The sequence below is a fragment of the Notothenia rossii genome (assembly GCF_949606895.1).
Source record: "Notothenia rossii genome assembly, chromosome: 4".
Lineage (NCBI taxonomy): Eukaryota > Metazoa > Chordata > Actinopteri > Perciformes > Nototheniidae > Notothenia > Notothenia rossii.
In genome coordinates, this window is record NC_136902.1 from 30,950,358 (window position 1) to 30,971,329 (window position 20,972).

General features: G+C 40.9%; 1 protein-coding gene across 1 annotated transcript in view; it reads left to right on the forward strand.

Annotated features, from left to right (window-relative positions):
- The window catches only part of prex1 (phosphatidylinositol-3,4,5-trisphosphate-dependent Rac exchange factor 1), a 105,782-nt gene that overhangs the window by 53,238 nt on the left and 31,572 nt on the right, over nucleotides 1–20,972 (forward strand). Inside the window, exons 15-17 of the mRNA XM_079673649.1 lie at nucleotides 207–279; nucleotides 5,444–5,589; nucleotides 18,179–18,322. Coding sequence (XP_079529775.1) covers nucleotides 207–279; nucleotides 5,444–5,589; nucleotides 18,179–18,322 — 363 coding nt within the window. The remainder of the gene's footprint in view (nucleotides 1–206; nucleotides 280–5,443; nucleotides 5,590–18,178; nucleotides 18,323–20,972) is intronic.

Consider the following 20,972-nt stretch of genomic DNA (forward strand, 5'->3'; position numbering starts at 1 on the left):
TAAATAGATTAGTCAGATCACCAAGAACATATTTGATCAGCCTCGTAATCTGTCATTGTCTTTATTATAGACATATGAATTAACACATGATGGCTTACAAATCACCACCCTGATAACCTGATAACAGTCCGCTGTGCATGAGAAGGTGTGAAACATCCATTGTGAGTGACTGACTGAGTGTGTGCGTCATTGATCTGGTTTCCCAGGGAGACTGCTCGACCCGAGAGGACGCTGTGACGCTGGGCGTGGGGCTCTGCAACAACGGCTTCATGCACCACGGTCAGTTGAATTTCATATCACACACACACACATACATGAAGGGGAAAGACATACAAAGTGACGAGGATTTCCCCGTTCATGATGACACTCTTCTTTTAACTTAAGTTAAAAGGATCAATGACACACGCATGGTGTGTTTGCCTTATTATTTACAGTGTTCACTGCTGTGTTTTGATTAATCATTCCCTTACACTTTCTGCAGTATTCTCTTTTCTTTACTCTATAATTCATTTTACCCCCAAGTCACTCGCTCTGCCCACAAAATAGTTTATTAGAATATTAGCTTCTCCTCTGTCATGTCTTCATAGTTTGAAGAAATTGTGCCTTAAATATGCATACCTGGTCTCAGCCAAGTCTCTCATTGACCACATTGTAGTGGAGCGGCTTTGGGTCTATCCCAGCGTGTTGAGCGTAAACAAGCATTAGCTCTGTACCCTAACCCCAGTTGTTTGGCTTTGCTACATGGCTGTCTGGGTCAGTCCACCGAACCATGACTGCTGCTCGAGGCCTAAAATTGAATCTACTTATAGGAAGAGTATCATGTGTAAAGTGAGAACCACTTAAAGGAAGCACTTTGTGTTAGAATACTGAAGAAGTAACATGATGACATTGACAGCGCTACTTGATCGGGAAGTGTGCAAGAATACAGAAGTCTGAGTCATTGTTGCACATTTTCTAATTGGGAGATGTGTAGATAAGTAAATGATAATGCATTATTATTTTGGGTTGATAATATGTTTTAAGGTTTGGTTTGTTAAGGTTAGGGTCTTTCGTTGGCCAAGGAAGGCATTTTTACATTTGTAGTGGATCCGAATCACACGGCAGGTATAAGCATTATTCGGTTCGAACACGGTTCCTTGAAATCCTTGAAAGTTTGTGAATCTCAGGAAAAACCTTGCAACCTAGAAATAAATAGACAATGGTCCTTATAAGTGATTGGATTGATATCTTCTGTGCGAAAAAAAAGTGATTTTGATCATTATAGTTAACTGCAGTTGTTATCTTCACCTTAAAACTGCAAAATTGAGTTTTCACACATTCAAACCTCTCAATCACTTTAGTTGTTGTCTGTTTGCTTCTGATAAGCTTGCTAGTTCTCATTAGAAACATTCTCAGTGTTGGAACGGCAATTCATCTTGATCTGTGGCTCAAACTATGCTCTGTAGGGTCCTTGAATTGGAGGGAATTCGGCCTGTAAAGTCCATGAACTTGATGTTTAAAAACCTCTGGCATTATGTTTTCCTTCATGGAAACGGCCTTGGTAGAGCTCTGCTCTCTGCGATGGGCCTTTCATTTTAATTGGAATAGTTCATACCCTTTTAAAGATCGAATTGGAATACATTAATACAGCAAGCAGGCACCATTTCACAGGCTACTTTCTAACATGGCTTGCAGCACTCGGTACAAGTGATAGACAGTACAAGATTAATAGTGTACAAACCTCTTCTCAAGTTTTTATATTTAATTGTCATTTCAACACATAAAATCAGTCCTTGGTTGTTTAAAAGTGGCTTTCTTTTTCATAAACTCAGCTGCTTGACGCCTCACCCATCCTTTCTTTTTTTATTTATTGAATTAGTTTGTTAACGTTGCAAAAAAGTAAAAGGTGAATAATTCCAGAAGCACAACAAATTAAAAAGTTAAAAACGAATTAAAAAAAACATGCCTTAAGTCAGAGCAGTTTTTTCTTTACATTATCAACAGAAAAAAAGGAAAGGAATACAAAAATAAAAATAAAATAAACAATAATAACATTACATTTATAAAAAACTGATATACACACATAAAGCCTACATACAAAATGTAAAGTTGATATAAAACAGCCCCAATAATGATGACAGTTAAAGTATATGTTCAAAACAAAATCCAAAACAATAATATTTTAGTTGGGATCGTAGTTAAAAGTGAAAACACTGTAATATGAGGAACAAAGTTGATTGAAAGACAATGATAGGGGGCTAGAAAATGTCATCAGAGTACCTCCCCTTGCTTCATTTCATAGTAAAAGCCACTCACACCTCACACCTCCTTCCCTCCCTCCACCATCTGTTTTTGGTGTCACCTGTTCCTTTTTACCTCACCCTCCTCTCTGCCTTTCCCCAGGGTCACAACCTCTCTCCTCTCCGCCTGTCCACACTTCTCACCTTTCCCCAACTCACACTTTTTAGTCCTTACTCAGCACATCTGTTGCTCTTCACCTGGTCTCTGTTGAACTCTTATTCTTTTTCTGGCTTTGTCATGTCCTTGTCTTCCTTCGCTTGTCTTTGTATGTCTGTCTGTTTGCCTGCTGGTAATTGATATGAGGTTATGAGGCTCCTCACTGATAACAGATAACATGGTTAAATGCCTTTTGTCTGTCCTTACCTGCTTACATCATATATCCACACGTCTCTCAAGACCACCTGTTGGGTTTTGTCCTTCAGGCTACAAACAGGGAACCATTTTCACCTATCCTCCATTACTCCTGTTATACACACAACATTAACAGATTGAACGATTTATTTACTGATCTTATTCATCATATGTGTATTTTTTTATGTTTTTTGACATACAAAACAAATAAAATAGGCAAATGTTCATATTGAAAAATAAATAAATAAAGAACATGGTTTTCTTGTGAGTGACGTAGTATTCAAAAGTTATATCAAGTGATTCAGTGAATAAATATCCAACCAAATCTTAATCACGGTTTTATTGACCCTAGATACTGTGGGTGTGTGTGTGTGTGTAACTATGTGTGTGTGTTATTACGGTATTACAGTTTCCGGAGCAGCACTCCCTCCAGTTGAATAGGTGGTGTTATGCTATTATATGACCACAGCCCGTGACTCAGAGGAAATAACTCACGTTCAGGCTTTGTTTTAACTGGCATAAGGCCAGCGGAGTGGGTGTGTGTGTAATCAGTTTAGGAAGGCTTTCATTCACCTGAGGGGGCCAGATGCTCGCCAAATCTCAGAACAGCTGGGTACAGCCTCAACCATATAGATGTATGCGCACCTAAGATTAGGTAATGTTCCTAGTTGGAAGTCTATGTATGGGTAGATGTGTGTGAGATTTTGGCCAAATGTAATACATTCTGTGACATCCAGGATGGATGTTTTTTAAATAGGTTTGTGTACATCTAACACTCCACACAGTCCCCCCCCCCCTGCCTAAAATGCCTCAATTGTGGTCCTTTGTTTAATTACGCAACATAGTGACATCACTATGCAACACAGGTGCTTCTATTGGCTAGTGCTCCTAGACATTGTATGTGACTAAGGCTGAAGCCACACGGAGACCATAAGGAAAACGAACATAATTTGATATCAAAAAAGTATTCCGTCCATACGAGACCGCTCGACCCGCTGTAGACGCTGTAGTACATATGCCAGGCCTGTAAGTGGCACTGTACTTCCGCCACAAAATACACCAAAAGCAGCGAAAAGACCCCCGAGCATTGTTGCCATGGTTTCCGCGGTGGATTTACCAACATGTAGTTCATGTAGTTCTCCATGTCCACTTGTTGCTGATCGTTGTGGTAGAGGAGCTGTAGATTTTGCACTGACAGTAGCTACTGACCATGCGACAGTAACAGCAGTGATCAGCAGAGGTGGGGCTATTGCGTCATCGTTATCAGGAAATTATCGTATAGGGCGTAGACACGGAGCCGTTTGGCCCCCCAGAGCGTTGCGTCCGCAGATCTACCCACCTTGGGACCCGTTATCGTTATCTGCGTTTCCCTGTCAGCCTCGTTTGGCCGAACCATCTATAAAAGGGAGAACTGTAGTGGATACGACCCGTATCGTCTCCTTGTGGCTGCCTAAGGTGCTGGTCATCTCTAAGCAGTTGAGCAATCACAACAGAGCCAGCTAACCAATCAGAGCAGACTGGGCTCTGGTTTCAGACAGAGGGTGAAAAGAGGTGCTGCAGCACATATGAGTAACATAAACACCTTTTTTTAATATTAAAGCATGTAAACATGTCACTGTAGAGGCACAAAATACACATATGAACCTGAACATGAGAATAATAATGCCCCTTTAAAACAATCCACGGTAGGGTTAATGTAGTGTGTTTTAAAAAATCCAATCCTGCTATGATTCTAGAGGCAACTGTAATGTGCCCTCACCTGTTAGCCGTGCCCCATGTGTTGGAGTGGGCTCAGCTCAACAGTGGGATTTCCAAAAACAAACACCCCGGCACACACACACCCCGACACACACGCAAACAGTGACCCTTGTGTCCCCCAGGAAATACCTCCTTTCCCTGGCCCGAGCTGGCTACGACCCAGATGTGGTTTGACTCCAGATGTTCCTGCTAGCACCATTAGCTTATGAACTAATTAACCGTTTGTGGGAAGCTGTCCATGCATTGGGTGACAGCTTCTAGGGCAAACACTCTCTTTATCCCCACATGTCTTTGAAGTTGAGAATGACCCGCTGACAGAGTTTGTGCCATCATGTAACACACTTCACTTTTACAAGGTCCAATTTTGCAAGAACACTATCAATTTAGCCTGTATGACTCGAAAACTCATTCCAATTTTGGATTAATAACGGAGCAACCAAAAACAACCATTTGGGCATATTATTGGCATCCCTTTAACCTTTTTTAAAAAGCACATTTTAATAGAGAAGCAAACCATTGCTATTTGAGTCCTTTTCTTCAACAATGTATTTACTGGTTTCCATCAAAATATTACAAATAGTCAGCATCACATCAGGATAATATTGTAAAACATAAATGACAGAACATAATTCTGGGGAAAAAGGTAGATAAATACAAAGCCAAATAAATGAATAAAACTAGATAAGCGGCATATTTCTCCTTTTCATACCTCACCATATAACATAAAATTTATTGAAGTACCAAATTCATACTTCATAATAATAATACTAATAATAATAATTATAATAATAATAATAATAATAATTCATACTGTTGTTCAAAAGTAACAAATTAATATAATCGATGAAAGTTCAAATATTGCATTTTTGCCCTTCAATATCTTTTTTATTTTCTCCATTGACAGGCATGTATTTGGTCTTCCTTAGCTACTGACCTATGTGCAGCCTATTTACATTTTAAATAAATGAGAATAATTAAATAAAGAGCTTTCTTTATACTTTGATTTGAACGCAGCAGTTTTCTGATAACATGCTGTTTTTGTTTTTCCCCTCAGTGTTGGAGAAGAGCGAGTTCAAAGACGAGTCCCAGTTCTTCCGTTTCTACGCGGACGAGGAAATGGAGGGAACGAGTACCAAGAGCAAGCAGCTCCAGCGCAATGACTTCAAACTCATTGAGAACATCTTAGCCAAGTCCCTGGTGGTAAGCTTTAACACACACACACACACACACACACACACACACACACACACACACACACACACACACACACACACACACACACACACACACACACACACACACACACACACACACACACACACACACACACACACACACACACACACACACACACACACACACACACACACACACACACACACACACACACACACACACACACACACACACACACACACACACACACACACACACACACACACACACACACACACACACACACACACACACACACGTTAAAACATCCACATTTTCTCCCACTGATATACATGGTTACACAAAGGCTCATTCATTGTCGCATTCTGTTCGAATTGCCACACTTGCTCAAAATGGGAATGTTAAAGTGTTTCACTGCAGTAGTTGCTATTAATATGGCACAAAGATATTTGTATTCATTATTATAATGCCAGCATTATCAACTTTAGTTATCCAAAGAAATATAGTTCAGGAAGGGAAGATCTGTTGATTCAAAACAAAGCTAGTTTTTTCAAACCTATCCATATTTATCTGGATATGTTTCACCCTTTCATGCAGATACTATATAAACACTAACAGGGATATAACAGGTACCTTTTGTTATGTAAAGCTAACTGAACTGACACACTAGCATACTGTATACTACTATATATTTATCTCCAGTTAGTTTGGACCTATGTGTATTCTTCTTCCCGATCTCCACAGCCAGATGTAATTAACATAACTATACACACAGAAACATCCCTTTTCCCTCTGGCAGCAGGGACTGCTTTGATGAAAAACAACACCTTTTGAATTTGCTCTGTATGCAGCTTAATGAGTCTTGTCTTGTGGAAAACCAACTGTACTGCCTGGGATAAAGTCCCTTTTGGATTGCTGCTGAGAAAAGAGAGTATTATCTGCAGTCAGATATACTTTTCATTGAAGAGTTTGTTCTGTTCTGCAAACAATAGTGCGTACATGAGGGATCTCTAAGATAAATCAGTTACCAGATCTTACACTGTATGTATATGAAACATACAATGTGTGTACTAGTGAGGACTTTTTATGTAATTCAAATCAAGTCAACTAAATATAAATGATGTTTGTTTATTGGGTACATGAAATAAGGTCAGTTTACACTTAAATGTTTTGGTTAAGTCTGTTATCTTTGCGGAAAGAAGCTTTACTAGCATCCCTTTTCACATCAGAGTGGGAAGTAGGCCCGGTCGCCCCCCCTTTGATTAGCAATCCTAATCCTCCCTCATGGCTATTATACAAGTGAAGTGCAGGAACTCTTTATTTACCGCAGCCATCTCCTGTGATGTAAGAGCAGAGATCCCCATCTTATCAGGGCCGTGCAGCAGGAAGATGGCCCCGGCAGCTTACCTAATGGAAGCGCGCTAATGTGTTTGGCGATGACAGCGTTTGACTAAGCCTCGCCCCACTGGGGAATTAAATATGAGAGGCAGAAAACATCATCAGCAGTAGAGTCACCTGACACTCGATGAAAACCACAGATTGTAGGATTGGGAGCTCGACAATTTGTGGATAGTTTGCAATTGCGTGTACGACCACCAAGGAAGAGGGTCATTGTTGTAAGAAATCGCGTCATTGCCACAAATATGAACAAATCACCTTTTACGGCAAGAGCATTCAGCTACTGATTAAGAGTCAGATGTATACAATGTACACATAAGATATTTACATTGATTTCCAAAAATAGCAGCTTAGCATAATGGTACATTAAAAGGAGTGTGAATATAACGCCTCTTTTCGGCAATAAATATTTTACTTTTTACTCCATTACTTTTATTCGGCTACATTAGTTATTAGTAACTTTGCAGCTTCATATTATTTGTAACAAATCTAAATAGTTTCTGATGTACTGGTATAGATGAAGGTGGCAGTATAGAAAGTTATTAAAAAGGATATATTAGAGACTTCCGGTTATGGCGTAGTGCTGGTGAGACGCATCTCCATGAGGCTCCGAAGCTAATATATTGAATTAATTATTCAGAAGACCACAACTCCCTTTAAATACACATTATCTTAAACAATAGATTACCTGTCAACATTATGCCAGGAAGACCTCAGAAAACAGGTCCACAGACCCCTGCAGCATCGAAAACGTCAACGTTGCAAGCTAACGCTAGCCAAAACACAGAGGCAATGGCCGAGAAGGTGGAAATCCTCGGCGCCATACATGCTATGCAAAGCGACTTTTCAAAGAAACTTGACGATGTGCTTGAGGGAATAGGCGGACTCAAGGGTGAGCTGCAACACCAAGCTAACAGGATCACAGAAGCAGAGGAAAGAATTGGAAAGACCGAGGACGACTTAAATTCCATGCACAGCGCTATCAAAAAGCTACAGGATAAATGCGCCACATTGGAAATGAAGGTGGAAGACCACGAAAATAGGGACCGCCGCAACAACCTGAGGCTCATCGGCTTGCCTGAAAAAGCTGAGGGTCAAGACGTGTGTGCGTTTTTGGAGCAATGGCTACCTAGAGCCCTGGGCACCGACACTTTTTCCACACCGCCCGTTATTGAGAGAGCACACCGAATAGGACGTCTAATCGCTGCCGGCCAGGACCCGAAACCAAGAGCAGTCATTTTGAGGTTCCTTAACTACAGAGACAAGGGAAACGCTATGCGAGCACCCCGGAGACAAGGAACAGTGCGTTTTTGAGAATCACAACGTCAGATTATATCCAGACCACTCAGCGGAGACTCACCGGCAACAGAAACTCTTCGAGGCAGTGAAAAAGCAGCTACAATCCATGGGGCTCCGCTACGGGATGTTCTACCCGGCTATCTTGGTAGTAACACACAACGGACAGCGACACTCCTTCAACACGGTCCCCGACGCAGAGAAGTTTGTCCAAAAGCTACAGAAGGACGCCAGGCCCACGCCAGTGACAAACTAGAACGTTTAGCTAAACAGAGGCTTTGACACCATGGACTTGCTACAACGAGGTTTGTCTGTTTGTGACGGGATCATAGTTGTTCGGTTAATTCTCTAACTACAGATGATCTTGTGCAGGGGTGGGCAATTATCTTTTCCATGGGGCCACATGAGAAACAAAAAATATTGTGGAGGGAAGGGGCAAAAGGCTGAACTCAATTCTGCATAATATTAATTGTATTTCTTTATAAAAAGCAGTAAATAGCATTGTTTTGACAAGCTGGTAAGAGTATATGTTATAGTTGAGCAATGAAAAAGTGAGGTTGCCTTACAAAAAATGTAATTTATTCAATCAAATTTCCCAAAACAATGGTAAACAAAATGTGAACGTTTTTCAATATTTCTGACTCATATTAGTGAACATTTTCAGTCGCATTCACTACAAAACACATTTTGAGTTTCATATACTGTTGGAAAGTTGTGTAAAGGTTCTTAGCATTCTTAAGACATCACAACATTGTCTTTGTGCTCCAAACATTCAGCAAGATACATCATATTGAACTGTCACTGAACATCACTGAACTGTGATTTTGAGAAAAGGCTTCCAAAGAAAGTGTCCCAGTTCACTGCTAGTTGGTTCCTTTACATGCCTACATTTGTAGTCTAACCACCTCATTTGGTGTTTTTAAGTTCTTTTTTCTTGTTCAGTGAGAGAAATCTAGTCTCTGCTGGGCTTTAACGAGTGCATCGAAGTCAGGTTGAATGTCTGAGGTGGAGATGCGAAGCACAGCTGACAGATGATCATCAGTGAGAGAGGATCTATACCTGGATTTCATAAACTTCATCTTTGAAAATGTTTGTTCACATATGTAGGTAGAGCCAAAGAGAACCAACATCTTCTGAGCATATCTCCTCCTGTTTGGAAAGTTCTCCTCCTCGAGAGAAGAGTAGAAATCTAGCAGAGATCCTGACTTAAAGCGCTCTGCCAGTACTGCATCAGACTGCAGGTCAATGAGTTCCAGCTGAACATCACTGGGTGCATTATCCATACTGCAGGTAAAGGGAGAGGAAATCATGAGCATTTCATCCTCGATTGTTCGGAGATCTTCAAATCGCCTTGAAAACTCACCATGCAATGCTCCTAACATGGATGAGTACCTGCGGAGGTGATCAGCTGATGGTGTGACTTCTTTCAGGGTTTGCATGTGAGTGAGAGTGTTGCTCTCCAGTTGGCTTGAAAGAAACTGCATCTTTCTCATGAAAGCCTTCACCAGGCTGTGCATTTCATGAACAAAAAGGCCCTTGCCTTGCAGTTTGGTGTTCAGTTCATTCATCAGTGCAGTCACATCAACAGCAAATGCAAAATCTGCCATCCAGTCCTCGTCTGAGAGCTCTGGGATGTCTTTGCCTTTCTTCTCACAAAACTCTTGAATCTCTGCTTTCAGGTCCCAAACTCTTTTTAGCACTTTGCCCAGGCTGAGCCATCTGACAGCTGTGTGGTAGCCGATGTCACTATGCTCAGTCTCATGCTCCTCCAAAAGTGCAACAAACTGTCTGTGATTCAATGCCCGTGCCCTGATGAAGTTTACTATTTTAGTAACAACATCAATAACATGGTGAATTTTTAGCACTGACTTGCACAACACATGTTGGTGTATAATACAATGCAAAAATACAAATTTCTGATCTGCGTCGATTTCAGTCACTTTATCTTGCATACGTTTCAAAAGTCCAACATTTTTACCTGTAAGATTTGGACAACCGTCTGTTGTGACACCTGCCAGTCTGTCCCATTTCAGTCCCAGCGTGTCCATGCACGCATTTACCTCCGTGAACAGATCGCTCCCTGTCGTCGTCCCTTTCATCGGCCGCATTGCTGCCAGCTCCTCCGTAATCTTGAAGTCCGGCGTTATCCCACGGACAAATACGAGTAACTGCGCTGTGTCGCGGACATCACAGCTCTCGTCCAAAGCCAAGGAGATAAAGTCAAAACTTGCCACTTCATGTTGCAGCTGAAGCTCCAGATTCCCCGCAATGTCCTCGATCCTTCTCGTCACGGTTCGCCTGGACAGCGGGACTTGCTCAAAGGCTTCTTTTTTTTCAGGGCATATTAGTGCTGCAGAGTCCACTAAGCACTCTTTGACAAACTCCCCCTCTGAGAATGGCTTACTGTGTTTAGCTATTTTGTGGGATATCACGAAGCTGGTCTTGGTTGCTGCATCCTTGGATGTGTGAAGCTTGGTAAAAAAGCCTTGCTGCTTTTGCAGCTTAGCTAGCAAAGCCTTCGATGTGCGCGCCCTTTCAGCATCAGTCAAGTTTTTGTATTTCTCCGCGTGTTTCGTCTCGTAATGCCGACTCAAATTGTAGTCCTTGAACACGGCGATCTGCTCCCCGCAAACTAAACACACGGCTTTACCTCCGACTTCAGTAAATAAATACTTAGCAGTCCAATTTTTGTTGAAAACCCTACATTGGGCATCTACCTTTCTTTTTTTAGCATCAGCTGACATTTTTGAGCGCTAAAGTCGTCTTGTGACAATTATCCAATAACGCGCACGTCTTGATTTGACGTATTGCGTCATTATGTACGTGGAAAAAAAAACAACTTCAAAATAAAAGCATTGCAGCTTTAGTCCATGCATGAGGTAAAATTAGAAAATATGTTTATTTTGTAATTTCCAATTAACCTTACACGGGCCGGTCAGAGTCAACCAAAGGGCCGTATGTGGCCCGGGGGCCGTACAGTGCCCAGGTCTGATCTTGTGTATGGATGTATATATGTATGTATGTATGTGTGTGTATATATATATATATATATATATATATAATAATAATAGTATATATATACCCATATATATATATGGGTATATATATACTATTATTATTAATTACAACAAAAAAAAAGAAGAATGTTCATGGTTCTATCCAATAAGAGGCTATTTTATTTGTATTCCTCTGCTCTCTTGTTCTGAAAGATTGGCAAGTGGTCTAAATGTTTAAGCTGGAGCCTACGGAAGTATGGGAGTCTCCACGTCTCTGCGCTACGCTGCTCCTCGCTATGAGGATCAAGCATGTAGAGCAGTGGTTCCCAACCGGTGTGCCGCGGCACACTGGGGTGCCGCGAGCACTGTCCAAGTGTGCCGCAAAAAAACGTATTTTTATGTTCCACATTTTTTTCTCACTTAATAAACTTCACTTCATATACACTTTATTTTATTACATGTACAATGGAGTTCATAAGCTAATAAAACATATATTGCTCAGATTTAGAAATATTAAACAGCTTAAATTCTCGTGATTTACGTCAGCCGTCATTGTTTACGGTGTGCAGAGCAGCTTTTTATCCTTGCGCCAAATAATTTCAAGATGGATCGTTACGTAGTGACAATAAATAAAGAAGCACCCCAGCCCTCAACAACACAGGCAGGGATGACAGAACATGATGGAAGAGCAGTGCAAAAGAAGTCTAAAAGCAGACAGTACAGCGAAAGCTACCTTCGGTATGGTTTCTCCTGGACTGGGGATGCTGACAGCCCGACGCCAGAATGCCTAATCTGCAGAGAAAAATTATCCAACGAAGGAATGGTGCCAAGTAAACTAGCAAGACACTTTAGCACAAAACATCCTTCTTATAATTCCAAGGACATTGAGTATTTCCAGAGACTGAAATCACAAAATGAGAAGCAGAGTCAACGTATGCTTTCGTCTCTACGTGTCTCTGACAAAGCACAAGAGACCAGCTATTTGGTTTCTGAGTTAATCGCCAAGGCAAAAAAGGCCCACACTATCGCGGAAAACCTCATTCTACCGGCATGTAAGGAAATTGTCAGGGTAATGATAGGGCCAGATGCTACTAAAGAAATCGATAAAATTCCATTATCCAACAATAAAATCAAACGTCGCATCGATGACATGTCAGTAGACAGAAACTGTCCTAACTGAAAAAATACAGAGAAGTGGCAAATTCGCTCTGCAATTTGATGATTCAACAGACATAAGTGGCCACTGTCAACTCATTGCCAACGTGAGATATGTTGACGGAGAATCCATTGAGGAGAACTTCTTTTTTTGCAAAGAGTCACACACACATGCAACCGGAGAGGAAATGTACAAGACCACAGCTGATTACCTGACAGAACAGGGTCTAAACTGGGGGATGTGCCACAGCATTTGCACCGACGGGGCTGCTTCAATGACGGGGAGGGTGAAAGGCTTTGTAAATAAAGTGAGACAGGTAAATCCCGATGTACAGATAACCCACTGCATGTTACACCGAGAAGCCCTTGTCGCCAAAGCTATGCCACCAGACCTCACTGCAGTATTAGAACAAGCTGTGAAAATAGTGAACTACATCAAGTCCCGTCCGCTGAAGTCGCGGTTGTTCAGCACATTGTGCAATGAGATGGGGGCTGAGCACCATGGCCTTTTACTGCACACGGAGGTCGGCTGGCTGTCCGCTGGCAGGACCTCCGCGTTGCGCTGTCCACTATCCCCCCACGCATCAAGAGACTCTGCTCACAAAAGCAGGCACAAGTGTCGCACTAGCACCGTGTAACGGTCTGAGAAATGTTTATGTTTGGATGTTAATTTGTGTGCCTTTCTTATAAATGTATGATTAATGATTTTGTCAATCAGTATTATCTGGATAGCGAAATGCAGAATGTTTCATATTTGGGATGTGGTTGATGAGTCACATGACCACAGTCAGGTCAGAGGGCATTGTTTCATCCCTCCAATTCTATTAAGTTATTATTTAATCTAAGTGATTATAGGCCTGCCTCTTTTGAAATCCAAATGTAAAATAATAACTGTATTGATATGTATTCGTGTTTTTACACAGGTAGGCCTACTATTTTCAGCCAAAACAAAAGAGCCTACTTAGTAGGCCTGTTTATAATATTGAATTCATCCTAGAAATGGTGTTGACATTTTTAGTCTGGTTCTTGTTATTATGTGTGAATACATTATTTGTTCTATAAAATGTTCTATTCAATTAAATACACATTTGAAAACCAATTTATGGTGTATTTATGGTTTTTAGTTTAAGCTCTGAAGTGGTTTTTAAATCTACAAAAAGTTGGGGTGCCTTGGGGTCGAGAAATATTTTCAGGGGTGCCTTGGTAAAAAAAAAGGTTGGGAACCACTGATGTAGAGTAACCAAAGTCTTTAGTTACCTAGGGGGTTTTAGGGAAGTTCAGGGGGGATTTTCATGGTGTCTTACTTATTGTATATATGGTATAATTATTCTGCTGTTGTTGGTATTACTTTCTTTTCCTTTTTGTTTCTCTATTTTGATAAAAGAGCAGTAGCTAATAGAGATATCCCTGTGGTGTTACACAATTGACTCCACACTAAATGGCAGGTAAAACAGACATAAAGATCACATCCTGGAATGTGAGAGGATTGAATAAGCTTGTTAAGCTAAAACAGGTATTAGGCAGAATTAGACTTCTAAAATCACAGATCGTTTTTATTCAAGATTCCCATTTAACTGATATTACTAAAGTTAAAAAGACTATAACTGTGTGCTGGACCCAGAGAAGGATCGCTCCTCAGGCATTGATGTTTCTCATCCGCAAGCCAGAAAGGTGCTGCTTCAACCCATAAACAATCTTAATTTAATTGAAGTCTGGAGAAAGATACATCCTACAAAAAAACATTTCTCATGTTATTCAGGTACTTATAAGAAGTCATCACGTATTGACTACTTTCTGATCTCCATGGCCTTATTATCACATGTGAATGAATGCAGTTATGACAGCATAGTATTGTCCGATCATGCACCCATCTCATTAACCCTCCATATACCGAGGCTTGTTTGGTGTCCTTCTAGGTGGCGCCTCCAAACCAAATGGTTACAAGACCCAACATTTGTAGAATTTCTTTGTAATAATATTGATAATTATTTTTGTATGAACACAGATCAGACTAGTGCAGGCATAAGATGGGAAGCATTTAAAGCCTTCATTAGGGGCGTTATGATTAGTTATACAAGCTTTAAATCAAAAGCTCACTATAAAGAGTTAACCAACCTTGAGGCTCAAATTAAAACTCTGGAACTTGACCTATACAAAAATGATATACCAGAGAAACATAAAGAGCTCCTTCTGTTGAGAGCTAAGTATAAAGAGCTATCTGCTAGTAAAATTGCAGCAAACCTCCTTTGGTTAAAGCAATCTTACTATGACCAAGGTGACAAAGCTGGCAAGCTTCTTGCATGGAGAATAAAGAAAATGCAATCGGATAGAGCTATAAACTCAATCAAATTAGATAACGGAAACAATACAGTAGATCCAGCTGAAATAAACTCCTCCTTTAGAATATTCTACGAATCCCTTTATAGTTCAGAATACCTAGATAATACTCAGTTACAATCTGAATTCCTAGATCAGTTAGAAATCCCAACTATGACAGAGCAAGATAAGACTGAATTGGATACATATTTAACTGTTAAGGAAATGTCGTAAGCCTTGCGGAATATGAGAAGCGGGAAGACACCAGGACCAGATGGGATCCCTATAGAGATTTATAAATTGTTTCCAGACAAACGACTCCCCCCTCTATTAGATATGTTTGAAGAGGCATATGAGTTGGGTACTCTGCCACCATCTTTACGGTCTGCAATTATCACCTTGGTCCCAAAGCCTGGTAAACCACCAACAGAAAGGGGTTCCTATCGTCCCATATCCTTAATGTGTTGTGACACAAAAATTATGTGTAAAACTTTGGCAAGAAGGCTAGAATCATATGTACCATCCTTAATCTCCAATGACCAGAATGGCTTCGTTCAAGGGCGTCAAGCTTTTCATAATATTCGCAGAGTGCTTAATATACTTCATGAAAGGAGTGATGCCAAAGACACCGCGATCCTGTCGTTGGATGCTGAAAAAGCCTTTGACATGATTGAATGGAAATACCTGATGGAAGTCTTGAGGAGATTTGGGATGGGTGGAAAATATCTCAAATGGTTGAGACTTCTTTATTCAGATCCAACAGCTGAGGTATTAACAAATAACATGATATCCAAACCGTTTAGCCTACACAGAGGCACAAGACAAGGATGCCCCCTATCCCCTCTTTTATTTCTGTTTGCTATTGAACCACTAGCTTTGACTATCCGGCAACATCAGAGCATTTCGGGTGTGAGGATAGGTGAATCTGAGCATATGATTTCCTTATTTGCGGATGATATTATTATTTTTCTGTCCAAGTTGAGAATATCTATCCCAACACTTGTTAGCCTAATCAATTCATTTGGGGAATTCTCTGGATATAAGTTCAATAATTCTAAATCCACTATATTGTTTTTAAATAAAAATGAGAGACAAAACCCAGGGATACCCACCCCCTTTTCAGCTACTCGGGAGGGTTTTATATACCTAGGAATAAAAATCGTCCCGGAAATTGAGAATATTGTCCCCTCCAATTATGACCCCATAATACAATCAGTAACAGAATCTCTGAATAGATGGATGCCAATGCCCACCTCCATGTTAGGCCGTATTAATATTCTGAAAATGTCTATTCTTCCAAAATTTCTATACCTGTTTCAGTCTATTCCTCTCCCTCTTTCACAATCATTTTTTTGTAAGCTCAGGCAGCTCTTCTCAAAATTCATATGGAACAACAGACTACGGCTCTCCCTTTTACATCTGCCTTATGATAGAGGGGGACTTCAAGTACCTTATCTACAATTGTATTATTTGGCAGCGCAGCTGCGCACAGCCATGTTTTACTTCTCCTCCTCTGACCCTCCAGCATGGCTAGACATTGAACGCAATACAGCACCGGGCCTATCCCTCCAGTCATATATCTATTCTGCTCATGCCAAAAAAAAACTAAAACAGACAAAAAACCCATTTGTTAAAAATACTGTTTCTGTTTGGCATGAAGCACATGTCTATATAGGAGATGCTCCCAAACTATCCCAGTTCTCCCCAATATGGGGTAATGACAACTTTGTCCCCGGAAGAGCGGATGGGGGATTCAAACAATGGGCTGCCAAGGGTCTGAGTAGAATAAAAGACTTGTATACAGAAGGAAAACTTATGTCCTTTGATCAGTTGGTTCATAGATATGCCATCCCTAGAAGTCACTTCTTTAAATTCCTGCAGTTAAGGAGCTTCATATCAGCGCAGACTAAATGCTTAGATGAGCCACCCTTGTCAGTTGTGGAGAGAGCCACTCTAAATTATATGGATGCTCGAGGCCAACTATCAGTCATTTATGTTCTGCTGCAGTCCAAATCAAAGGACAGACTCACACTCAAGACTCAATGCTTAGAGAGATGATTTGAAAGTAGACATTACAGAGACTGAGTGGGAAAATGCTTGTTTAAAGGCACAAACCCAGACTATAAACACTGCACTGAAACTGATACAATATAAATGGCTGTTCAGAACCTATGTTACACCTGTTAAACTGAATCTGTATAATCCTAACATTCCTGATAACTGTTCCAAATGTGACGATAATATTGGTACTCTGCTGCACTGTATGTGGGAATGCCAAAAAATCCAATCATTCTGGAAAGATATAGTTAACCTGATTGTACGTGTAACTGCTATACAGATTCCTCTCGACGCAAAGCTCTATATTCTAACCAATTTTTACCACGCCGTAAAGCAGTGCCCTTGATTAATAATTGCCTACTTCAGGCTAGGAGAGTAATTGCACTGAGGTGGAAAAATACGGATGGTCCTACACCTGCATTGTGGCTGCGGGAAATGGCTTCCTGCCTCGCTTTGGAAAAATTAACCTATGTGATCAAAAAGAAAGTAAATAAGTTTAAGGAAATATGGGACACATTCATGCACTTCCTTGAAAGTGATCAAACTGAAGTTGATGAGTGAAATTGATGGATATCGCTATCAAACACTGATAGATAATAAGGAATAATAACAATGCTGCTTATAATAATAACGATAATGATTATATCTAAATATAGAAACTAATTATTCTTTCATATACATTTTTTGTATTATTGTTTCACATCCTTTACTTATATCTGATTGTATTTACTCCTGTTTTATTTCAATCTGTGAGGTTTCCCTGAATGTCCGATGTTGAGGGTGGGGGGAGGGAAGGGTTATTTTTCCATGTGTCAATGTATGTATGTATGAATGACTGTATGTTCTTTCTATGTTGAAAAACCCAATAAATATAATACATTTAAAATTTTTAAAAAGGATATATTATCCTTATTTTCAGGTTAATATTTGTATTTTGTGGCTCTACTGTTACATTTGACATGCTTTAAACACAGCCTATACAACATACTCAGGAGAGGGAAAACCCCCCCCAATAAGCAGTTATTCCAACTTTACCTGCTGCAAAATATAAATGATGAACACATTAAAAATTATAATCCAGGGATCTGATATTTTTGATTCCGCTCTGCAAAATCTGTAGGTTAACTTTTGATGATAGTCAACCTATCATTAATAGTTAACCTAATGTATATTTTGGTGATAAGTATATTTTGATGCAGGATTTCACTTGAAAAAGAGTATTTCTTCACTGGTATTACAACTTTCACATGTAAAAATCTTGATATTCCTTCTGGAAGATATTTATGCTGTATTTTTCTACTTTATTACTTTTTTAATCAGTGAAATACGTTAAAGTCTAATAATGTGTCACACGTCTTAATGTGGGAGTAATTAGGTGATTTTCTCTGTGCTAGATTCACCCAGAGGAGGAAGACTACGGCTTTGAGATTGAAGAGAAAAACAAGGCCATTGTGGTCAAGTCTGTCACCAGGGGCTCACATGCTGAGGTAATGGCCATCACTCACACGCACACTCACACACGCACGCACGCACGCACGCACGCACGCACGCACGCACGCACGCACGCACGCACGCACGCACTGTATCTCCTACCCGCCCTGGGGCATTAGTTCCAGTTTGAAATGGCTGTAGAATGTTTTGACGTCTGCTGTCAGTCTGCTTCTGTTTCACTTCGAAATTACGTTGCTCTGATTGGCTGTCAAGCCATTAGTCTTGCTTACTCACGTCATCCTCACAAAAAAAACACACACCAACCCTTTTATACATCCTGAGCAAATGTAATACCCAAATGAGGTTGGATTTAATACAGGCATAACTATTTTGTTTCTTCTTATTTAGGCCTGTTGTAGTTTGTTACATCTGTTGCTTCTCTGTCATCATTTCCAGACTTATTGTTTTACAAGGTGACTTCTGGCAAATCTGACCAGCAAACAAACCTGCATCTATAATTTTTTCAGCATTTTGAACCCTTACAAAACACAGACCCTGTTTGTTTAAGGAATGCCACTTTCCCACAGATCCAATAAAAGGGAACTCCTTCCTCGCCACAATTTAATTTTACCATAATTCCTCTAGCGTCCCTGTGGTTTCTCGTTCTGTTATGTTACCCATTGCACCTCACTCCCACATTACTCCTTTTCCTGGGCAATCTTTTTTTCTTCTCTTCTTCTCCCTCTTTCACCCTTTTCTCCTCTGTTCTCTCCCCTCTTACTCTGTTATTCATCCCCCATTCCCCACAATAACAGGATTGCTAGTTGTGACACAGTCCGTGTGCCAGCACGGTGAATGAAGCTCAGCTGATTCCCAGGGGGCTCTGAAAGGGGCTGACACACACACACACACACACACACACACACACACACACACACACACACACACACACACACACACACACACACACACACACACACACACACACACACACACACACACACACACACACACAGCTCTTTCACTATATGATACTATTATAGAAAGTCACGTGCAGACAGGCACCCATGCTGTATAATCACACGCACACACATCCTTCCGCATTCAAATGGCTGTGGCTCCTCCCAGTCATTCCTACATTCACCCTGTGCTGTTATCCAGAGTTGGAGCCCCCCCACCGGATCTGTGCCTGGGACACTGGACTCACAGAGGCAGCTTTATTCTCACAACGTGACTGGAGATGTGCAGGATGACTGCATTCAGTGACGTGCAGCAGGCTGTGTGCCTGTCATATGAAAAGGGGATTTTAGAAGCTGACTGTGCAGTGTTTGATATTTGTGAGCATGTATACCAGTGGGTGCAAATGTTGGCTTACTACTTGCCTGCACCGGGACTCAGGGTTCGAGTTATGTGGGAGCCAATGGGAGTTGAGTAGAGCTGCACGATGTGGAAAAATAATCTAATTGCAATCTTTCTGACAGATATTGCGATTTGATTTGCGACATTTGTTTTTAAGCGACCCAACGGAAGTTTATTGTAAAATGCGGCCATATCTCCGGCTAGGAAGGTCGCATCAACATGCTCCCGTCTCTATGGGCTCAGAACAGTCTCATAATACAGACATGCACACAGAAGGATTCACACTTGTGTTTTTCAATGCACACACAAATGTGTTCCGTTTCATATACATGTAAATAAAATCCAAATACAGAAAAAAGTGTTACATAGGTATTTTTGAACCACACGTATTTGTTTTCCGTTTAAAACCGCTGCACCTACAAACACAACCCGCTTTCTGTGCATGGATCGCTGTGCATTCGTGTGTGGTTTTTTTTTAGACTCCCCTGACGCTCACCCGATTCGTACTTGTAATTTCTCTCAGCTATAGCCAATCAGATGTCTCCTCCAGTCTAAGCCAATCACATGAACGCGCCCCCACGAGGGTAGGATTTATTGCGTTCATTACACTTCATATACCTCATTCACACCAACATTATTTCAGGGCCGGTTCGGAGCTGGAGCTTGAAAAACACCGGGTTTTCGTGTTCACACCGCAGCGGAGCAGCCTCTTAGCTCCGGAATCCGGTTCGTTTCAAGCACCAAAAATATTTCCGGCCAGAGCAAAAGCACCGCATACATCACGTCAATTATAATTATTTAATGTGTACCAAGGTGACCTATCATGCTATATTTGAACAATATATTGTAGGGCCATACCTATATAAAGTATATAATATAGTTTTTTTTCAAAATACCAAACAGATCCTGCATTTTAGCCATGCCTCATTTCGCTCTATTTGCTCTTTCCAGCCCTGTTTTTGCAGGGGGCTGATTCTGTGAGCTTCAGCTGACCACGCCCCCCTGCAGGAGAGGGGAGCGTGCTCTGAGATCAGCTGCTAGGCTGCAGCGGGGAGAAGAGGGGGAGAAAAAGAGATCGTCCTCCCTGTTTTATTCTTATATGATTATATAGAGTCATTATTCATTTGTTTTAAAGCTCAATGAATAACAAAGAAGACCTTTGACCAGCACTTTTCAAATTTTGTCCGGAAGATTTAAACTTTAGCGGACATGTTGACCGGCGAAAAAAAATCGAACTGAAACTCTGCCGCACAGTCCCCTCGTTCCTTGGAAGAGGCGGAGAGGTGGGTGTTTGTCATCTGCTGGTGGGCTACTGGAGAGAATTACAGTGCTTGCCTCGACGGAGAGGGATTGCAATGAATAACAGCAGCAGGAGCAAACGCTTGCCTCGGGAAGGGA